Consider the following 18,812-nt stretch of genomic DNA (forward strand, 5'->3'; position numbering starts at 1 on the left):
ATTTAGCTTACACACACACACGCACATGCACATGCACACGCACACACACACACACATGCACATGCACACGCACACACACACACACAAACACACACACACACACACACACACACACACACACACACACACACACACACTGAAAGTCCAAGAATCTAGCAGTTGTTCAGTCCACGAGGCTGGATGTGATCTCAGCTGGTCTTCAGTGTCTGCCGGAATCCTGAAGGCACAGCATTAATGCCAGTGAAGAACTGGGCAGTTGCTGGTGAGTGAGTGCAGGCTGAGAGAGCTAGCCTCCTCCTTCCACGGCCTTATCTAGGCTTCCAGCAGAAGCCCAGATTAAAGGTGGATAGTCCCAGGTCAAAAAAATCCAGATTAAAAGTGGGCCTTCCCACTTTGAATGATTTAGTTATGAAAAAAATATCCCTGATGGTTGTACCTAGATGCTTGGGTTTTAATTAATTCCAGATGTAGTCAAGTTGACAACCAAGAAAAGCCATCACAGGGCTTATGAAAATTTGTAGCATTCCCCTTAGAATACCATAAAGGCTTTTGAGTTGCCTTTTAAATGTCTTGTTGTTGTTATTGGCTGGTGTGCTGGTGTACTGTGGCCCTGAGGTACACATGTTCAGGTCTGAGGACATCTCTGTGAATTTGCTTTTCTCCTTCTACCATTGCATGGGTTCTGGGAATTGAACTCAGATCATCAGGTTTTCAAGGCAAGTGTCTCTACACTTGCTGGCCCTTGAGCTCCTTCTTTATAATGACAGAGTGGCAGATCATTGACCTTTGCCCTCACTGCAGCCTCCCAACTCCATCACCCAAACACTCAACTAGAAGTTTCCCAAGCCCCAGTTTGGCTTGGCAGCTCTGAGAAGGCATGAACACCTCATGTGAGGTTTTCATACTGACTAAGGCCACTGCTATTTGTCTAACTCAGGGCAACTATTTCTAGCTTTGGGACTTGGGAATTTATTTAGAGATAAAGCAGAGGCTGGCCTGAAGATAAGTCAATTTGTGGCTTAGTTCAGTCTGCAGCATTGCAAGAAGAGAGCAAAGACACATGGCGGTAGCCAGAGAGAGGACAGGGAGTATCAACTGCACTGTCAGATTTGATGGGAAGTAAGTGGGTGTGACCAGGGCACACCTGGCACGCCAGCACTCAGGAGGCAGAGGCAGGTAGAGCGAACTGCTGCATGTCTGAGACCAGCCTGGTGCACGCAGTAAGTTTCAGGCTAGCCTGGACTCTACAACGAGACCTGTTGAAAAAAGCAACGTGAGGGCGGGGGCCATTTATTTTCCCAAGTTCCTATCTGGGCTTCAGACAGAGCAAACCAGAATGAGGCCACTCATGCTAGGAGATAAGTACTCAACTGAAGGGTAAAACTGGCCACTTGTTATTTACTTTTTAAACCAGACGATTCAGTCATCACTCAGACAAGGGCTAGCCAACCTGCTTTAGCATGCTAAAGAGATCTCTGCTTTGCCCCACACCAGGGACAGGACTGAAAGCGCCAGCTGACTTTTCTCCCTTGCTTTCTACCCGTAAGGCTCACTTGCTGCACTTGACTTCTCTAGGCTTTTAATGCTACCCAATTCACAGCTGTACCAAAGGCCAATTGGACCATCAAACTTAATTTAATTAAAAAAATTTATGCTGATGAAATGTTTTGGGTTAGTTATGTTTTGCAGTTATGATCAAACACTTATAACACAAATAAGATACCTATGTTGTCATAGAAACAACTCGAGGGAGGTAAGCTTATTTTGGCTCACGGTTTCGGAGGCTTTCGGAGCATCCTAGCTGGGTAGGTATGGTGGATCAGCTCACGATGGGGAGTGTGGCAGAGCCTGATCTCTCCATGGTGGCCCAGGAAGCAGAGAGCATGGCAAGGACCTCAGGCCATGAATCACCCTCAAAGGCTCACCACTCTCAGTAGCCGCCTTCTGTCAGGTTGGCCCTACTTCTTAAAGGTTCCCAGCTCCCCAACACGGCACCAGCAACTAGGGGATGAGTATTAAGACTTGGCCTATGGGAGCACTTTATGTTGAGACTGTAACACGGGCAATGACCTCAGAAAGCCTGGGGAAGCGCCAGGGTCTGACTGATGAGGACTCTGTAACCTGGGCTGTCTCTCCTCAGAGCATAACTGCATTAGCTATGACTCGACAATACTTGACAAGAATCATTACCCCATCCCCAAGTTTAGAACTGCACATGTCTGGGCTGCTGAAATGGCTAAGAAAGGGCACCTTCTGCCAAGCCTGACAACCCAAGCTGGAATCCACATGGCAGAGACACTGACTCCTACAAGCAGTGCTCTGACCTTCGCCAACACTAGTCCCCCCTATCCCCAATAAAATATAATTAGCTGAAAATGTAAAGCTGTATGCTTTGTGCTGTGCTGGAGAGAGGTCTCAACAGTTGAGACCACTCCTCCAGAGGGCCTGGGTTCAATTTCTAGCACCCACAAGGGAGCTCAGTCTACAACTTCGGTTCCAGAGGAGCCAACTCTCTCTCTGGCCTCTGTGGGCACAGGGCAAGCACGTGGTGCACAACCATGCATCCACACAAAATACACATACAAATTAAATTAAAGTTATAATAAAAATGGTTTTTTTCCTTTTTCTTTTTTTCGGAGCTGGGGACCGAACCCAGGGCCTTGCGCTTCCTAGGCAAGCGCTCTACCACTGAGCTAAATCCCCAACCCCAATAAAAAAAAATTTTTTTTTTGTTCTTTTTTTCGGAGCTGGGGACCAAACCCAGGGCCTTGCGCTTCCTAGGTAAGCGCTCTACCACTGAGCTAAATCCCCAGCCCCAATAAAAATGTTTTAATCGTACACTTCTCTGGCTCAGTTTTACCTTTTTCATATCCCTCATCAGTTCCTAATCTGTTTGGGGTCCTGCCTTTGAGACCCTGACAAAGTCACCAAGTCTTTCTTCTCTTAGGCTCTATCTCCTACAGAGAGAGATATCTACACTTACACAATTTTGCACATTTTTAAAAAGCAGTCATGGACATGCTGAGGAGATGGCTTGGCAATTAAGAGCACTGGCTGCTTTTCCAGAGGGCCCAGGTTTGATTTCCAGACCCACACGGTAGCTCACAATAGCTTATTTCTGTTCCAGGGGAATCTGACGCCCTCTTTTGGTCTCCACAGGCACTGCATTCACATAGTACACAGGCTCTCACACAGGCAAAATAATTAAAATAAAAATAAATACATAAATAAAAATCATGGATTCCTTGAAATAAGAGCATGGAATCCCAGGTCCTGCAAACTCATTTTCTTTTTTTTGGTCATTATGCCCACTCACTGAAACTCAGTTAATTCAAGAAATAAAGGCATGGGGGAATGCCATTAAAGAAAATCAAGGCTACAGAGTGAGACCCTGGTCTTCAAAAACAAGTTCTGGGAGAGCACCCACCAAGTTCTGACTTGTTCAATCTGTAACCTGTGCTCTCCTGTCTCCTAGCTCAGGGCTGTCCTCTTTTAATTCTGCCCCATTAGCAAACCAGAAAAGCCAGCTCGTTATGCAAGACTGTATCCTTGACGCTGAGGCCAGGGGCTTGTCCCTGCCTGAGGCTGGGGCTGCTGAGAACAGCCAGCTTCCTGATGAGAGGGAAGCCACATCATGGAGTTTCCAGGGAACAAACTCCTTTTTGTTTGATTGCTCTGCACCCTTGTATATAAGTTATCATAAGCATGTGGCAGCCACCATGTGGGTGCTGGGAATTGAACCCAGGTCCACTGGCAGTACATGCTCTTAACCTCTGAGCCATCTCTCCAGCCCCATCCTCTATTTTAAACAGAAAGGGATTTAAGAGAAAGTACAGAAAATAGAAATATCACTGTCATAAGTTATATTTAGGATTATGTATTTACACACACACACACACATACACACACACACAAACACACACAAGAGATGCATGCAGTAACAGAAAATAGAAACTACATCATTGTCACAGGTTATATTTAGGATTATGTATTTACACACACACGCACACACATGTATTCATGCAGTAACAGAAAATAGAAACTAGGTCACTGTCACCATCTATGAGCAAAGGACAGGGAGTGAGTGCTTCGTTACAGGCTGGAGGTGGGTAACGGCATTCACATTGGGTGTAGCTGCTACAACTGGCTTCACCAGTGCAGCTGGAGAGGAGCTCTGCCTTCCTTCCTGCCTTCCAAATTTTGACAAAATAAATGCCTATGAGTGTCGGGTCTGTGCTTCAGAGTCTATAAAACTTCACTCCCAGGGCAAGGCACAACAGTGCCAACTGCTGGAAGACAGGATTTGACATACACATTCATACATTAACATCAACTCCAGACAGCTGGAAGGAACTGTAAAAGTCAAGACAGTCTCGAAGGAGACCGTCGTAGAGTGCAATTCTGAAGCCCAGAACAGAAGAGCTATGTTTGCATAACCACTGTGATGGCTACTCAGGTTATCACCTTGACTATATCTGGAGTTTGCTAAAACCCAGAAATGGCTGGGCACACAATGAGGGATTTGTGCTTAATTAAGTCACTTGAAGTGGAAGATCCACTTCTAACCTGGACCTTTGAGGTGAGAAGACACTTTCAATCCAGATCTTCTGACATGGGAAGACCCACCTCTAAATCTGGGCCCCACTTTCTGCTGGAAGCCTATATAAAGATCATGGAAGAAGGAAACCTTGTGTTTTTGCCTGTTTGCTTTTGCCCTTCCTAGCAAGTCAATTCCTTCACAAGCAAGAGAGCCTACTTCTTCAGGATTCTGGCATATACTGAAGATTGGATCATCTTCATAAAGCCTCAAGGACTGGACAACTACTGTACTGTTGAACCTTCATTGTTGGACAACACAGGCAAACATTGCTGGATTAGCTGGACCAAAGTTATTCCAGTAAATCCCTTTGGTCTCTCTCTAATCCATCCATCTATCCATCCATCCATCCATCCATCCATCCATCCATCCATCCATCCATCCATATCTATCTATCTATCTATCTATCTATCTATCTATCTATCTATCTATCTATCTATCTATCTATCTATCTATCTATCTATCTATCTATCTATCTATCTAGTCTGTAAGTCCTGTTACCCTAGAGAACCCTGACTAATAGAACTGTGAAGTAGTGCTGGGACGTGGCTCAGTGGTAGAGCACTTGCTGAACATGGGTGAGGCCCCGTGTTCAATCCCTAGCACTGGAAGAAACAATAATGGTAACGATATCCACAAACAGTGTAAGCACAGACATGCTATGCCACTGGTAGCAATTTGCATTATGGAATATTTATGTAAGTTGGCAGACGTTCACAGAGAATACAGCATTACCTGTAAAAACAAAAGTCTGAACAGGATCCATTCAAAGTTAGGATGCTGAGGTCAGGCAGAGATCTGAAATAAAGACTCCTGTGGTGATATGAATAGGTTTGGCCCCCATAGACTCATGTGCTTGAATGCTTGGCCTAAGGGGAATATTGCTATTAGAGGCGTGGCCTTGTTGCAGTGGGTGTGGCCTTGTTGGAGGAAGTGTGTCACTGAGGGGGAAGGTTTTGAGGTCTCATACATGGTCTAATTAGGCCTACTATGGTAGTCTTTTCCACTGCACAAGGATCAAGATGTAGAACTCTCAGCTCCTCCTGCACTATGTCTGTCTGCATGCTGCCATGTTTCCTGCCGTGATGATAATGGACTGAACTTCTGAATCTGTAAGCCAGCCCCAATTAAATGTTGTCCTTTTAAGAGTTGCCTTGGTCAGGGGGTCTGTTCACAGCAGTGGAATCCCTAAGTAGGATCCCTTCTGTAACAAACATAACTGTAGGCCTATCTGTATCACACAACCTCACAGACAACACAGTAGAATATTACAGCATCTTCTCTCTCCAATTCAGAGTCAAAAAAAAAAGGGAAAAAACTCAGAAAAAGAAAAACTCAGAAAAATTTGACAATATATTTATTTTCTCTTAGAATGTTCATGATTATTTTTGGTTTCTAAGTTAAGCAGACATGATCTCAAACATATAAAACTGTGTTCTTTAGAATTATCTTGCAGGTAATATACACAGTGAAGTCATCATATTAATAACAAATTATTTTATACATAAAAATTATGAATTTCAGTCTTAAGAAACTGCATTATAATAACTCTATCATACATACATTTACAGTTTTTACGTTTATGATCTCTTCATTCAAAGTCGTTTTTGCCCGCACTAATTTCAGCATAAGTATCCAGTGAGTAATTAGTGGGCACATATACAGCTGGCTGTGAAAACACCCACACCTCAGAACAGGTTCTGCTCCAAGGTGAAAACTGCCTGATTACAAGGCCCGTTAACATCATGTCTTGACCAAAGCAGCAACAGTACTTAAATTATTAGAAATGGCAAATCCAGTAACATAAGCGTCCTCAAGGTGTCCACCTGAAGACCGTGTTCCTCCACACACTATTTACACCGCTTCAGTGACCGCAGCAGCATCTGCTTTAGCTGTGCATGTTAACAAAACCTCTAAACCACAATAAAAAAGCTACTCATCCTTAAGAAAGGAAACTTTATCCTTGGATTTATTCAGCATTTTTATGTCATCCAGCAGCTTTCTGGGTGTTAAAATATGTGTGGAACCTGGTGGAAGAAATTGTAAATGGTCAGAATTAAATAATTTTCTGACTTACAATCTTGTCGCTTTCATACACAAATTTCTGGTGCATTTGAACTTCCAACAGCATTTCTCCAAAATTCACACCAACCCTTGCCATGGAGCATGCTTAGTAGCTTCATAAATCCTGCCCGTCACAGTGTTTTGTCTGATTTGTACTATATATTGGTGTCTAGAAAGAGAAACACGTTCGCCATCCTCATAACAGGACTGCAGCAGCTGTCACTGCAAACGGAGGACCTCTGAGCAGTGCTATGACTCGAAGCCTGTCACACAATCCTGCAGGTTAACCCCTGGGTTAGGAGGCTGCCTGCCTGCAGTGGCTTCAGTGGAAAACATGCTAATTTACTTTACTATTAGCGTGTGTGCACATGCATGCACACTTGCAGGCACACGAGTGCCGTGGCTCAAGCACGGAGGCCAGAGGATGACTTTCAGAGGCTTTCTCCTGCCACTGAGAGTTCTGGTAGTGAAGGCTGTCACACTTGCTCAGCAAACATTTTTTTTACCCACTGGTCCAGACTGGTGTTTTAAATTTAGTTCCACAAGGCCGGACTAATGTCAGATCCATATACACAAAAACAAATGCTTCTGAAGTAAAAATGTTTTATATGTCACAAAAGCATTTTAATGATCAGAGCAAATAGTCAGAAGATGCAGTTTTAAAGGAACAAGGTCAAGTCCCTAAAACTGGAATATTGAAAAATAAAACTATTCCCCATAGGAAGGACAAACAATATCAACCAATCTGATTCCCCAGAGCTCCCAGGGACCAAACCACCAACCAATGAGTACACATGGAGGGACCCATAGCTCCAGCTGCATATGTAGCAGAGGATGGCATTGTCCAGCATCAGTAGGAGGAAAAGCCCTTGGTCCTGTGAAGGCTCATTTCCCCAATGTGGGGTAATGCCAGGGTGGGGAGGTGGGGGTGAGTATGTAGGAATGGGAGCATCCTCATAGAAGCAGGGGGAGAGGGGGGCAGGTTATGGGAGAGGAGAGAAAGGGGATAACATTTGAAATGTAAATATATAAAATATCTGAGAAAAATTAAAAAAATTATTAAAATGTGAACCAGGAAAAAAATCTTCAAGTAATTTTACAAAGAATGTTTTATAATTATTTTTTTTCTGTATGTAATAATACAGTCTTAAATTTTCCCATACATGGGCTGGGGATTTAGCTCAGTGGTAGAGCGCTTACCTAGGAAGCGCAAGGCCCTGGGTTCGGTCCCCAGCTCCGAAAAAAAGAACCAAAAAAAAAATTTTTTTTTCCCATACATAATTTTGCCTTAACCATTAAGAAACAAAAAGATGAAAGTCTTACCAATAATAACTTCACAGGATTTATGTGCCTGAGAAACTTCATAAGCACAACGCATCTCAGAGTATGTAATTCCTCCAATTACAAAAATAATCAGCCTCGAGCCATTTTTCCGGTCCAGCTCTAAATAGTTGGTTCTGGGTTTCTGGCGAGCACTAGAAAGTAAAACACAGAGCAAACGCTGTGAACATGCCCAGAGCCATGCTGCGTGTACCTCAGACTCCCTTTGGAAGCGACTGTCTTGATTTGAATGAAGTTACCTAACCACGGTTCGATTTCCCTACAGCTAACTAGGCAAAGGCTGCACATCTCCCTTTCAAATTTCAATTTGAATAAATCATGTAGAGTTTTATTTGTAATGAGACAGTAGGAAAAAAGAGATAATATAGATATATATAAAACTGTGGGGGGGGGTGAACCATGGATTTCCAAAAACTGTAATAAAAACCACTTTGTCTAAGCTCAGTATTTTTATCTATAAAGTTAACATTTTAATATTTAAAATTTTTTAATTTTATTTTGTGTATGGGCATTTCGCCTACGTGTAAGTGTGTGCACCATGTGTGTGTGATACCTGTGGAGGCCAGAGAAGGGAGTTGAGTCCTGTGGACAGGGGTTACGGATGGTGTGGGTGTGGGATAAACCTGGGTCCTCTGGGAGATCAGCTGGAGCTCTTAACCTCTGAGTCACCCTTCAAGCCCCCTGTTTTATTTTATATGATGACTTAATGTTCCTGAAAAGTCTATCTGTTGAAATTTTTAGGAAACCAGGGGCATAACCTTGCAAGAATGAGATCTGAAGACGGGAGGAGGACAGAGTCTGACTGACTAGGGCCTAGCACGGCACTGGGACAGCCACTGCTGGGATGCTACAGCAGGATGTCGACTGCAAAGTGTCTGAACTGAGCAAGGTCACCTGCCATGGGCCACCACCTCTGTCAGAAAGTTATCAGGGAAGGCCGGAAGTGAGGACTGGATGCTGTCGCCGCCACCCCAAATAACCCTAAGGTTATGCCGTGCAGGCGTTGTTAGGTAACCGCCCAGCTCCTTACATGCAGGGGAGGCTCAGGGACATGTAGGGAAAGGATGGGAAGGGAAAAGGGAGCCTACAGAGCAACCCTTAATCCTCAGGGTGGCCAGTGGAGGGTGGAAGGGACAAACCTGAGGTGTCTGACAATGTCTGCCCCGACAACTGGCTGAAGGCTGACTACACAGACAGAAACAACCACTAAGCCAAGATGAAAAACTGAAAAACTCAAAGGACAAAAGTGGCTGTACACACAAGAGAAAGCCCAGTTTACGTCTTCATAAACTGCCACCACAAAGAGCAGAGAGCTAACTCAGAGAGCATCACTCTCGCAGAGGATGTGTTTCATGCCTGTGACTCCAGTCCCAGGGGACGGAGGCATTTCTGGGTTCTGTGGACCTGCACACACATGCACATGCTTCCCCCAGCCCACACATATCCAGCACTAGGGCGGCAGAGGCAGGCAGATCTCTGAGTTTGAAGCCAGCCTGGTCTACAGAGTGAGTTCTAAGACAGCCACAGAGAGAAACTGTCCCAAAAAACAAAAGTTTTGAAAGAGACTAAGCATGAAAACTCACCAAAGGAAGTAACTCAGAGCTGCTCTACTCCGCTAGCTAAAGGGTCCATTCTCTTTTTTTTTCGGAGCTGGGGACCGAACCCAGGGCCTTGCGCTCGCTAGGCAAGCGCTCTACCGCTGAGCTAAATCCCCAACCCCTAAAGGGTCCATTCTCAATAAAAGGTTGTAGATACGTAAAGAAACGGTGTGGCTGATACTTCGGTAGAAACTTAGCTTTGTAAAAGTAGAGATTGGATTGAGCAAAGACTTTAAGGCAGATAGTATCTATATCATATCTATATATCTGTACCATATCCATATCTATATGAATGTAGGATTTAAAATGTCAAGTTAACCAGTACGGTGCAGCAGACATGACAGGAGGCTGATGGTGAAGGAGCAGTCAGTGCTTGCCGGGCCCCAGGTTTCAACGTCAGCCCCACAAACACAAACAAAAGCAGAAGCGGAAACCACAAAGAACCTCCAGCAGCTGCACAGCTGCCTGCCAGATGATGCCACAAGAGCACCGTGACATCCAAAGGGACTAAGATAAACAGGTACAAGACAACTGAGAACACAGAGAAGGGCGAACTCCAGTGACTCTAGAGTACAGGGACCAAGAAACAAGAAAACACCCCAAAAATACAAACCTGAAAGCCCCTTATCTGATGAAGATGCAGGCAACAGAGCAAACCCGGAAGAGTACACAGGAGAGAGCACAGCACAGTCAAGCTGAAGGAAGCCAGCCAAGTGTCAGGACAAAGCCCCACATGGGCCATGGCCCCCAGTGGTGGAGGGAGAGAACTGTCCCCTGTGAGTTGTCTTCTGACCTCCGTACATGCTCTGTCATGTGTGCATCCACACACAGGAACAATTCAATGCCTTACATAGGCCAGTAGAAAAAGGTATGGACATACAGGTAATGAGTAAACTAAGACAAACACGATAGTTAAAAGGGGAGACTAGACTCAGAGCATGAACCCAGGAAGCTCCAATTATATTTAATCTGTTAACTGGGCTCTGAGTGCAGGAACATGCATGAGAATATTGTCTCTTTGAAGTTAAAATACTAAAAATTATCAAAAGGATTAAATCAAGTTGGATGTATTACTTAGCAGTCTAGACTACACAGTGAGATCCTGCCTCCACAAAAAAGAAAGACAGAGAGGAAGGGAGAGAAAGAAGAGAAGGAAAAGAAAAGAAGACACCAGAACGAGCCAGAGGGCGGTAAGGAAGCAACTATGCTATGGAAGGTAGAAGATGTGTGGGGAGGTGATGTGTGTTTTTATGAAAGGATTCTGTATTATACCGTATGCTTTCCTGAATGTATTGAGTTAGATTACGATTGAAGAAAGGCTACCTTCTGCATCACTGTATGTTTCAAAGAGAACTCCTGCTCAGAGAGAGCATCGTGCACATTTAACCTGCTGTTCTACAGCATCCGAGCAGACTCGGTTCAGTGGCTCTGTTTTTAGGTTTACCTTACAGCTCCAGAGCCATTCCACACCGCTGGGCACCGGGAACAGTATGGCCATTCTTTGGAATCCAATCTATTATCAATGGCATCCTAGGGAAGAAAATTATTAACACCATCAGGAAAGTTTAGGGAATTTGTTTCATACACACCTTGATGAACATTAAAGGGGCATAAATATTAAGTAAGACTAGCCCTTCTTTACACCTATGAATACTAACTGCAGTCAAAATCAATACATGAGGACTAGAGAGATGGCTCAGTGGTTAAGGGCATCACAGTCCTTCTGGAGGATTGAAATTCAGTTCCCAGCACCCACTTCATGGAGCTCACAATGGCCTGGAACTCCAGCTTCAGAGCTCAATGCTTCTCTGTCTTCCATGGACACCTGCACTCATGTGCACATACCCACATAGACACGCATAGTTAAAATAACAAAGAGAAATGTAAAAATTAATGTACTAGTTTACTTGCATATTAAACATGCATTTCAGATCTGCCTTTCTTTACTGGAAGGTTCTGCAATACTATGAGGACCTTTCAGCTCTAGGGAAGCTACAGGTTTCTCAAGGGCACCACAGGCCACTGTCCTTCATAGCAGCTCCCCAAAAAAAGAATGCACACAGCTAACCTTGAGACACTGAAGACAGTCCAATGACTGCAGAATGTTTTCCTGTTTATTTTCTCAGCGCTGTGTTTTATGATACACTTTTTGCATATGCTTATGATGAATAAACAGACTATGAATGCTTTATTAAACAGTAATACATATTTGGTCAATCAATAGGTCATGTTCATAATTGGTTATGGTTATACTTTCTATTAGCCACTCAACTTGCTTTATAGATGACAGCACAAAGGCACTCAAAAGCAGACACGAGAAGGAAAAGCAACTCAGGAAGGTTTTACTATGACTGCCAGAGGAGGGTTCACTGTTAGGAGAAATCCTAAAAGCCTGAGATGGCCACAGATCCAAAGTGCAGTCTCTGGATTTAGCATGCAAACCTTGTTAGAGAGTTTAAACAGGTTGATTTTTATTTTAAAAGCCATTAACAATTATAAGAAAAACTATTTGGCTTGGGGGGTTGGGGAGGGAGAGGTTAAGAGATGGCTCAGTGGTTAAGAGCACTGACTGCTCTTCCAGAGGTCCTGAGTTCAACTCCCAGCCACCACATGGTAGCTCACAACCATCTGTAATAAGAGCTGAAGCCCTCTTGTGGTGTGTCTGAAGACAGCGACAGTGTACTCATATACATAAAATAAATCTTAAAAAGAAAAGAAAAACTACTTCTGAAAATTATGCGGGGGTGGGAGGTGACCTACATTACAGAAGACAAAGTCTAAGTTCTTTAGAGACTTTTCAAATATGTTCATGCATTTGAACATGACAGACAACTTTGAAAAATAGAAAAACAGTAAAATCATTAGCACATAAAGGAAAGTAGAAATTAGAACTATAATTAGTCAGAGGAAAGCTACAATGAATGTTTTTCACTTAGTTCCTACGGCAATTTTAAAATTCAGTTTATAATTCCTACAAATTAATATTATTTTCTTAAGAGCAAGCAGCACTAACAGCATATTCACCCAGTGACTTTTCATGAAGCATGTGTGTGCAGAGTTTTATTATTTATTTATAGATAGTGGAGAATTTTTGGGGGTCCTTAAGACTTCACGAAACTTCTTTGCCTATAAAATCCTACCAGATACAGATGGCTGTCCTCTGTGAACTTCCCAGGCCCTCCAGAGCTCCTGCCTGTGAGCCATGCTGCAGTGGCAGATGACCTGAGTGGAAAGAATAACCCACAGGAGGCAGTGGGGTAGCAGGGAGGTGGGGACTTTTACCTCCATGATATCTTTGATAAAAGGTGTCCATCGAGAAAGCTGAAAAGTCTCTTCGGCAGACCGATCTTTTCTTGGTGGTTTGGCTTGTTGGGACTAACATAATTGAAGAAACAAATAATTTCATTCAGTAATATAATTATATTTTCTAACAAAGCTTTAATTACACCAAAACCAGCTACTTTAAAAAGGAAAAAGGAAAATGAGCCACACTAGGCTGGTGCATGGCCACACTAGGCTGGTGCATGGCCACACTAGGCTGGTGCATGGCCACACTAGGCTGGTGCATGGCCACACTAGGCTGGTGCATGGCCACACTAGGCTGGTGCATGGCCACACTAGGCTGGTGCATGGCCACACTAGGCTGGCACATGCTGGTCCCTGCAGTATGCTGTACCTCAGCACTGCTGTATAAAGGCCTCATGTAAATAAAATGCAACCATTGGCACAGATGGATCTTAAAGAGGCAAGTGTAAGGAGCAACTTACAATAGAAGCAGAATACACACTCACTAGAGACCTCGTCTCAGAAAATGTAAACAAAAAAACAAAACAAAAACCCTAATTGCTTACTTAATAATCAAATTCTGTAAGACGAAGTCAAGATTCCCATATACAAAACCAGTTCACACAAGGACCTTGTGGAGCAATGGTAGTATGTCTGACTTCGAAAGTACCCCCACACAGACTCAGACAGACAGACAGACAGACAGACAGACAGACACTCTCCCTTACTGGGGGAACAATGGGAACACCGAGGTGACTCCAGTTCCGAATCATATCACTGTCATCTTCTATCTTTACATTGTGGATCAGTCTGTCCAGGTTTTCTTCAGTGGTTCCTTAGGAAGTGAGATAGGAGTGTGGTCAGACACCTGCTTGTGTGACTACTTCTAGGACTGAGTTCTTATTACAGGGACTAAAGCTTAAGGGAAAGCTATAACCCTCAGGCTTCTCTCAGTTTCTCAGGAATTTCCTTTGTCTCTACCTTACTTAGGCATTTACTTTTGAGGTCCCCACAACTCCCTTACATTGAGTAGTAAGAAGCTCGTTATTAAACTATGACGTGAGGGGTAGGAAAGGGCTCAGAGGCTAAGGGCACTTGCTGCCAACACCAACAGCCTGGGCTTAATCTCTGGAACCCTCATGGTGAAGAAAAAGTGGAAACTCAAAATGTAACCCAAACTGCGAGATCAAGATACCATGTGGGGACTTGGCCAGTGTCTGTGGTGCTATAATCTGAATACAGAATCACCTCCAGTCAGTCTGTGACACATCCCTACCACACACATAAATTACAGGTAGCAACTACACGTAAAGTGAGTCAGGACTTTAGTACTGTCCTAGAGCCAAGCAGGCACTCCATTACCATTAACACCGAAGATGTAGAGCAAGACTGCCCGTATTTTGTCGCAGTTGTCGTGGTTTTTGTTGAGCAGCACTGGGAGGAGCACCAGCATGGAGTCCTTTACCCGCTGGCCTTCCGCATCTGTTCCAAGTGCCAGGTCCTAATGACAGTCAAATGCAGACAGTGCTCTACAATCCACATTTGCTTTTCTGTTAAAAGTATCTATTATTAAACTGTCAAATTTTGGTGGAACAGATGATATTTCACAGGAGACAGGAATGTTAGATGCGAACTACTCATTGCACAAAATACAAAATGTCACAAAGCAAATCAGAGGGAGAGGAGCTCATGCAAACCTGAGCTACACACTGTGGTGGCCACTAAAAACCAGAGTGCGTACTGCTGATGTGCTCAATCTGAGTCAGGATGTACTCTGGGTGCAAAGCAATGGATTTTGGAATATTCATAAAAGAATGGAAAATATCTCATTAACAGTTTTAGTATTAACCACATATTCAAACAAAAGTGTGAACATATTGGGTTGGGTTAAATTTATTACCAAAATTAGTTGCACTCCTTTTTAACTTTGTAGTAGGACTATCATAATAGTTAATACTGCATGTAACTTGCATTCAATTTCTGTTAGTGTAATATTCTGAACAGGTTAGGAATACTAAAAAAAAATTCAAAACAGAAATGTGGGGTGCCGAGATCTGCAGGACGGCGCACTGCACTGTGCCCCTGGAAAGCCCTGACATAAGCTCCACTAATGCTGCGCAGCTCAAACTGCAAGACCACAGGGAGGGGACCACCATCAGTGTTGGGGGCCCCAGGTGATCTGAATCACCCCAGGGCCCCACGATAGGGATGACCTTGGTGTTTCTGAGAGGTGGAGGAACTAAGAGCAGGACCTAGAGAGAGGACTTGAGGTCTTTGTGGTGCCTTTGAAGGGGACAGTGGAACTGCTGTCCTTGCTTCTATCTACCTCTTGGTGTCCTTGCCATGAGGTGAGGTCCTGGGCTCTGTCAGGCATCCCTGCTATGATATGGCACATGCCTAAAAGCAGTGAAGTCAATTGTTTATAATACTACAAGTCTCCAGTATTCTCAGTCAAGAGAGCCCCAGCACCAAACCCAACCAACCAAAGCTGAGCCAAAATAAGCCTTTCCTCGGTAAAAGATTCATTCCAGCGTTTGTTAAAGCAACACAAAGCCATTAGGCATCAAATACTGCCTAGGTGAGTCCCCTTATAAAAGTCTATGATTTTGTGGAACTCAACTGCTGTACTGAGCCAAACTTTTATGTGATAGCTTACAAAGTCGCTCTGGAAATCTGTTACAGACGTGGGCATTTCTGGCTCTGTACACACCTGCTCCGTTTTGTACACACCTGCTCAGTTTTGTACACACCTGCTCAGTTTTGTACACACCTGCTCAGTTTTGCAGAGCTTCTCAATATTCAGCTTAAACTTATTCATGCAGTCTTCAGCTAGGTTAAGATGGACGACTTGCTGAAAACCAGAGGACACTGATTACTGACAACTCTCTAATTACTTTTTGTATAATTGATAATATTAAACTTTAAAAAATATGCATGGGTGCATAATTTCCATGCATGGGTGCCAGTTATGTGTGCTCCTAGTGCCCAGAGGCCAGAAGAGGGCTTCAGATCCTGTGGAACTGAAGTTACAGGTGACTGTGAGCCACCATGAGGGCACTGGGAACTGAACCAGGATCTTCTGGAAGAGCAGACAATGCCCTTAACTGCTGAGCTTTCTCACCAACTCCAATGTTAACGTTTTAAGATAATATGGGTTTCAGTGTAAGAAAGAATATTCAATAAAGAGAAACAGCTCAAGACAGACAGACAGACAGCAAACGCAGACAGACAGAGCACAGTGCTGAACCTGTGTGGGGGCTGAAGACTCATGAAGCCGTGGGTAAGTGAAAAGAAGAGTCACATCCTAAAGGGGGCAGCGAAAGGTGTCTTCTACATTATAGGTTCTTGACTGCAGTAGGTTATAAAAGTGTGAAAAGATAGTGACTGCTAGAAAAGGCTGGGCTAGGCACGACGGCTCACACCTACAGGGAGGACCTGCCACAAGTGTGACAGTAGCCTTGGGTAGAGGGAGTTCCCGTTCAGTCTGAACTAGAATGAGATCCACCTCCCCCTATCAAAGATGAATGGATAGATGGATAAATGACAGATGGACAAAAGGAGAGAGGGAGGGAGACAGGAAGGGAAAAGAATGCAAAGAAAGGGAGTAAATTTATCTAGACAGCTCTATACCTCAAGCAATTTTAAACCTAATGTGTAATTATTAATTTAAGGAAATATATCTGTTGACAAAACATGCACTAGTTTACCTAACACTGATTTTTTTCTACGAGTTTGAGAAATACTAAAATTATTCTGTTCAGCTGTTCAAGACAAATCTTTTTTGAAAGCATTTAAAAACACAAATGATGACGATGGAAACGTCAGCGGCTGCTTCAGTGGGTTTGGATGTTTCTCAGATCTACAGTAAAGGGTGGGAGACAATCAGCAACTATGTCAGGGACAGACAGACAATCAAAGGCAGGGCACGCACACAGGACCGTGCTTACCTTCGAGATCTGTTTCCGGAAGTGCGGCATCTTTTTCATCAGCTGGGTAAGCGCGCTGAGTGACGTCTGGAACCAAGCAAATGTAATAAACCCATGCTTCAGTTAGTCCACATTACAGCTTTTCAACCCAGAACTCTGAAGTCTTAAGAAACTGAGTGGGGTTGGGGATTTAGCTCAGTAGTAGAGGCCCTGGGTTCCCCAGCTCCGAAAAAAAAAAAAAAAAAAAAAAAAAACCTTAGCTAATTTAATAAAACGTGCTGGGTCATAAAAGAACTAGGGGCTCTGACTGTCACAGCAAAGCAGCTGCTGTCTGAGTTACTCTTCCCTGTGGGCAGACAAAGCGGGACCTTGAGAGCAGCTGATGCCATGGCATCCCCAGGGGCGTTTCCCTGGGTGGGGGATGTGGGAGGGAGTGGAGGGGGTTTGCCTAGGTAGGTAAAAGCATGAGCAGTGGCTGTCCTTACACCCCTACTCTGCCCAACTCTGGGGGCAGCACTCCAAGGCCTGGTAGAGAAAAGCTAGGGAGCCGAGCACCAACAGGGGTTTCAGAAGAGTCTCAGTGCTGAGGGCATGGTGGCATTCTCTGAGGCAGACAGAGCAAAAAGACTTAGGCAAACACTCCAGACATCTGGTTCACTTCTCAAATAACTAACACCAAAAATGAAAGAAAAAGAAAGACCGCTCTTCCAAGCCCGGGGCCTTGGCAATGGTGACAAGGGAGTAACTAGAATAGAAACTGGGGGACAGAAGTTCAACATCAATTACCCTAAATGTCCAACTCAAGAGGCCAGAGAAACTAAACCGAACAAGACTGAGGGACATTAAAACTGTGTACAAGTAAACTAATTTAACACTAAAACCACAGGGCCACAGATGGCTCATCTAGTAAAAGTGCTGGCCACGATCCCCAGAACCCACCCGGAGATGGAAGGGAGAACGGACTTCTGTCTTCTCACAGCACTCACTCACGCACTCAGGATGGAGCTCTGTGGGTTCATGGCCAGCCCTGTCTACAGGACAGCCAGGGCAACACAGTGAGAGCCCTATCTTTTTCATCTTTTTCACTGTCAACTGTGTTTATAATTTACCTTTGCAGGGCCTGCAAGATGGCTGAAGCACTTGTCTGACAGCTTTACTGAGGACCCACGGAAAGATGATGGAGAAACCAACTCCCCAAAGCTGTGTTCTATCTGCTCACACTCGCGTGCTCGCACACACACGCATACGCGCGCACACACACGCGCACACACACACGCACATGCACACACACACGCGCACACACACACGAGGATAAAATGACCTGTGTCCGTGTACTGCAGAGGTGGAGGCAGGGGCTCCTGCTCAGGGTCACCCTCAGGTACGTAGCAAACTCACCTGAGGGCAGGTACAAGGGGCTTTGTCTCTAAAAATGAAAATGTACCTTTCCATCACCTGGAAGGACTCTTACCTTCCCCTCTGTAGCTTTCTTTGTTGATGAAATTTCCTTCATAAGCTTTGGAATTTCCCTGTCAGATTGTCAGAAAAATGTCTAAGTTAGTTCTTCACAAAACTATTGTAAGGTGTAAAATAGACTTTAGTATAATTTAGTTCCTAAAAACTACAGAACAAAGTTAGAACAGGCTCACATACTCCAAAACAACCGCGATGTGCCGGTGCCGAACCCGCACCCACAGGTCATCATCTTCTTCAAGAACTGCCTCCTTCTCTTTCCCATCTGTTTTATATCTATGATAAACAGAAGAACATGTGGATTCTCTACCTCAGAAAGCAGAAGAAACATTTTTCCAAACTTCAATTCTGAAAAACAAACTGAAGTACAGACTCGGCCTGCTACCTAGGCTCAAACCCCAGGGCAGAAAACTCAGAAGTGTAACACCGCTTTCCTCTCAAATGCTAGGTTTATAGTCTTGGCAGAATGTCACCTTGCAAAGCAAAACTTCAGCAACCTACAGTCAGTTTTAAGAATAAAAGTAGCTAGGT

General features: G+C 44.1%; 1 protein-coding gene across 2 annotated transcripts in view; it reads right to left on the reverse strand.

Moving 5' to 3' along the window:
- Nucleotides 1–5,937: 5,937 nt before the first annotated feature.
- Stxbp3 (syntaxin binding protein 3) overlaps nucleotides 5,938–18,812 on the reverse strand; it is a 43,099-nt gene continuing 30,224 nt past the window's right edge. The window contains exons 5-14 of one of the 2 annotated variants that reach the window (XM_063281135.1): nucleotides 18,462–18,557; nucleotides 18,280–18,337; nucleotides 16,833–16,898; nucleotides 15,656–15,736; nucleotides 14,248–14,386; nucleotides 13,614–13,720; nucleotides 12,883–12,975; nucleotides 11,045–11,130; nucleotides 7,985–8,136; nucleotides 5,938–6,624 (exon numbers count right to left, since the gene is read on the reverse strand). In XM_063281135.1, the coding sequence (XP_063137205.1) occupies nucleotides 6,530–6,624; nucleotides 7,985–8,136; nucleotides 11,045–11,130; nucleotides 12,883–12,975; nucleotides 13,614–13,720; nucleotides 14,248–14,386; nucleotides 15,656–15,736; nucleotides 16,833–16,898; nucleotides 18,280–18,337; nucleotides 18,462–18,557 (973 nt within the window). In that variant the 3' untranslated portion in view covers nucleotides 5,938–6,529. 2 annotated transcript variants of the gene reach the window in all.

Source organism: Rattus norvegicus, chromosome 2, assembly GCF_036323735.1.
Source record: "Rattus norvegicus strain BN/NHsdMcwi chromosome 2, GRCr8, whole genome shotgun sequence".
Classification (NCBI taxonomy): Eukaryota; Metazoa; Chordata; class Mammalia; order Rodentia; family Muridae; genus Rattus; species Rattus norvegicus.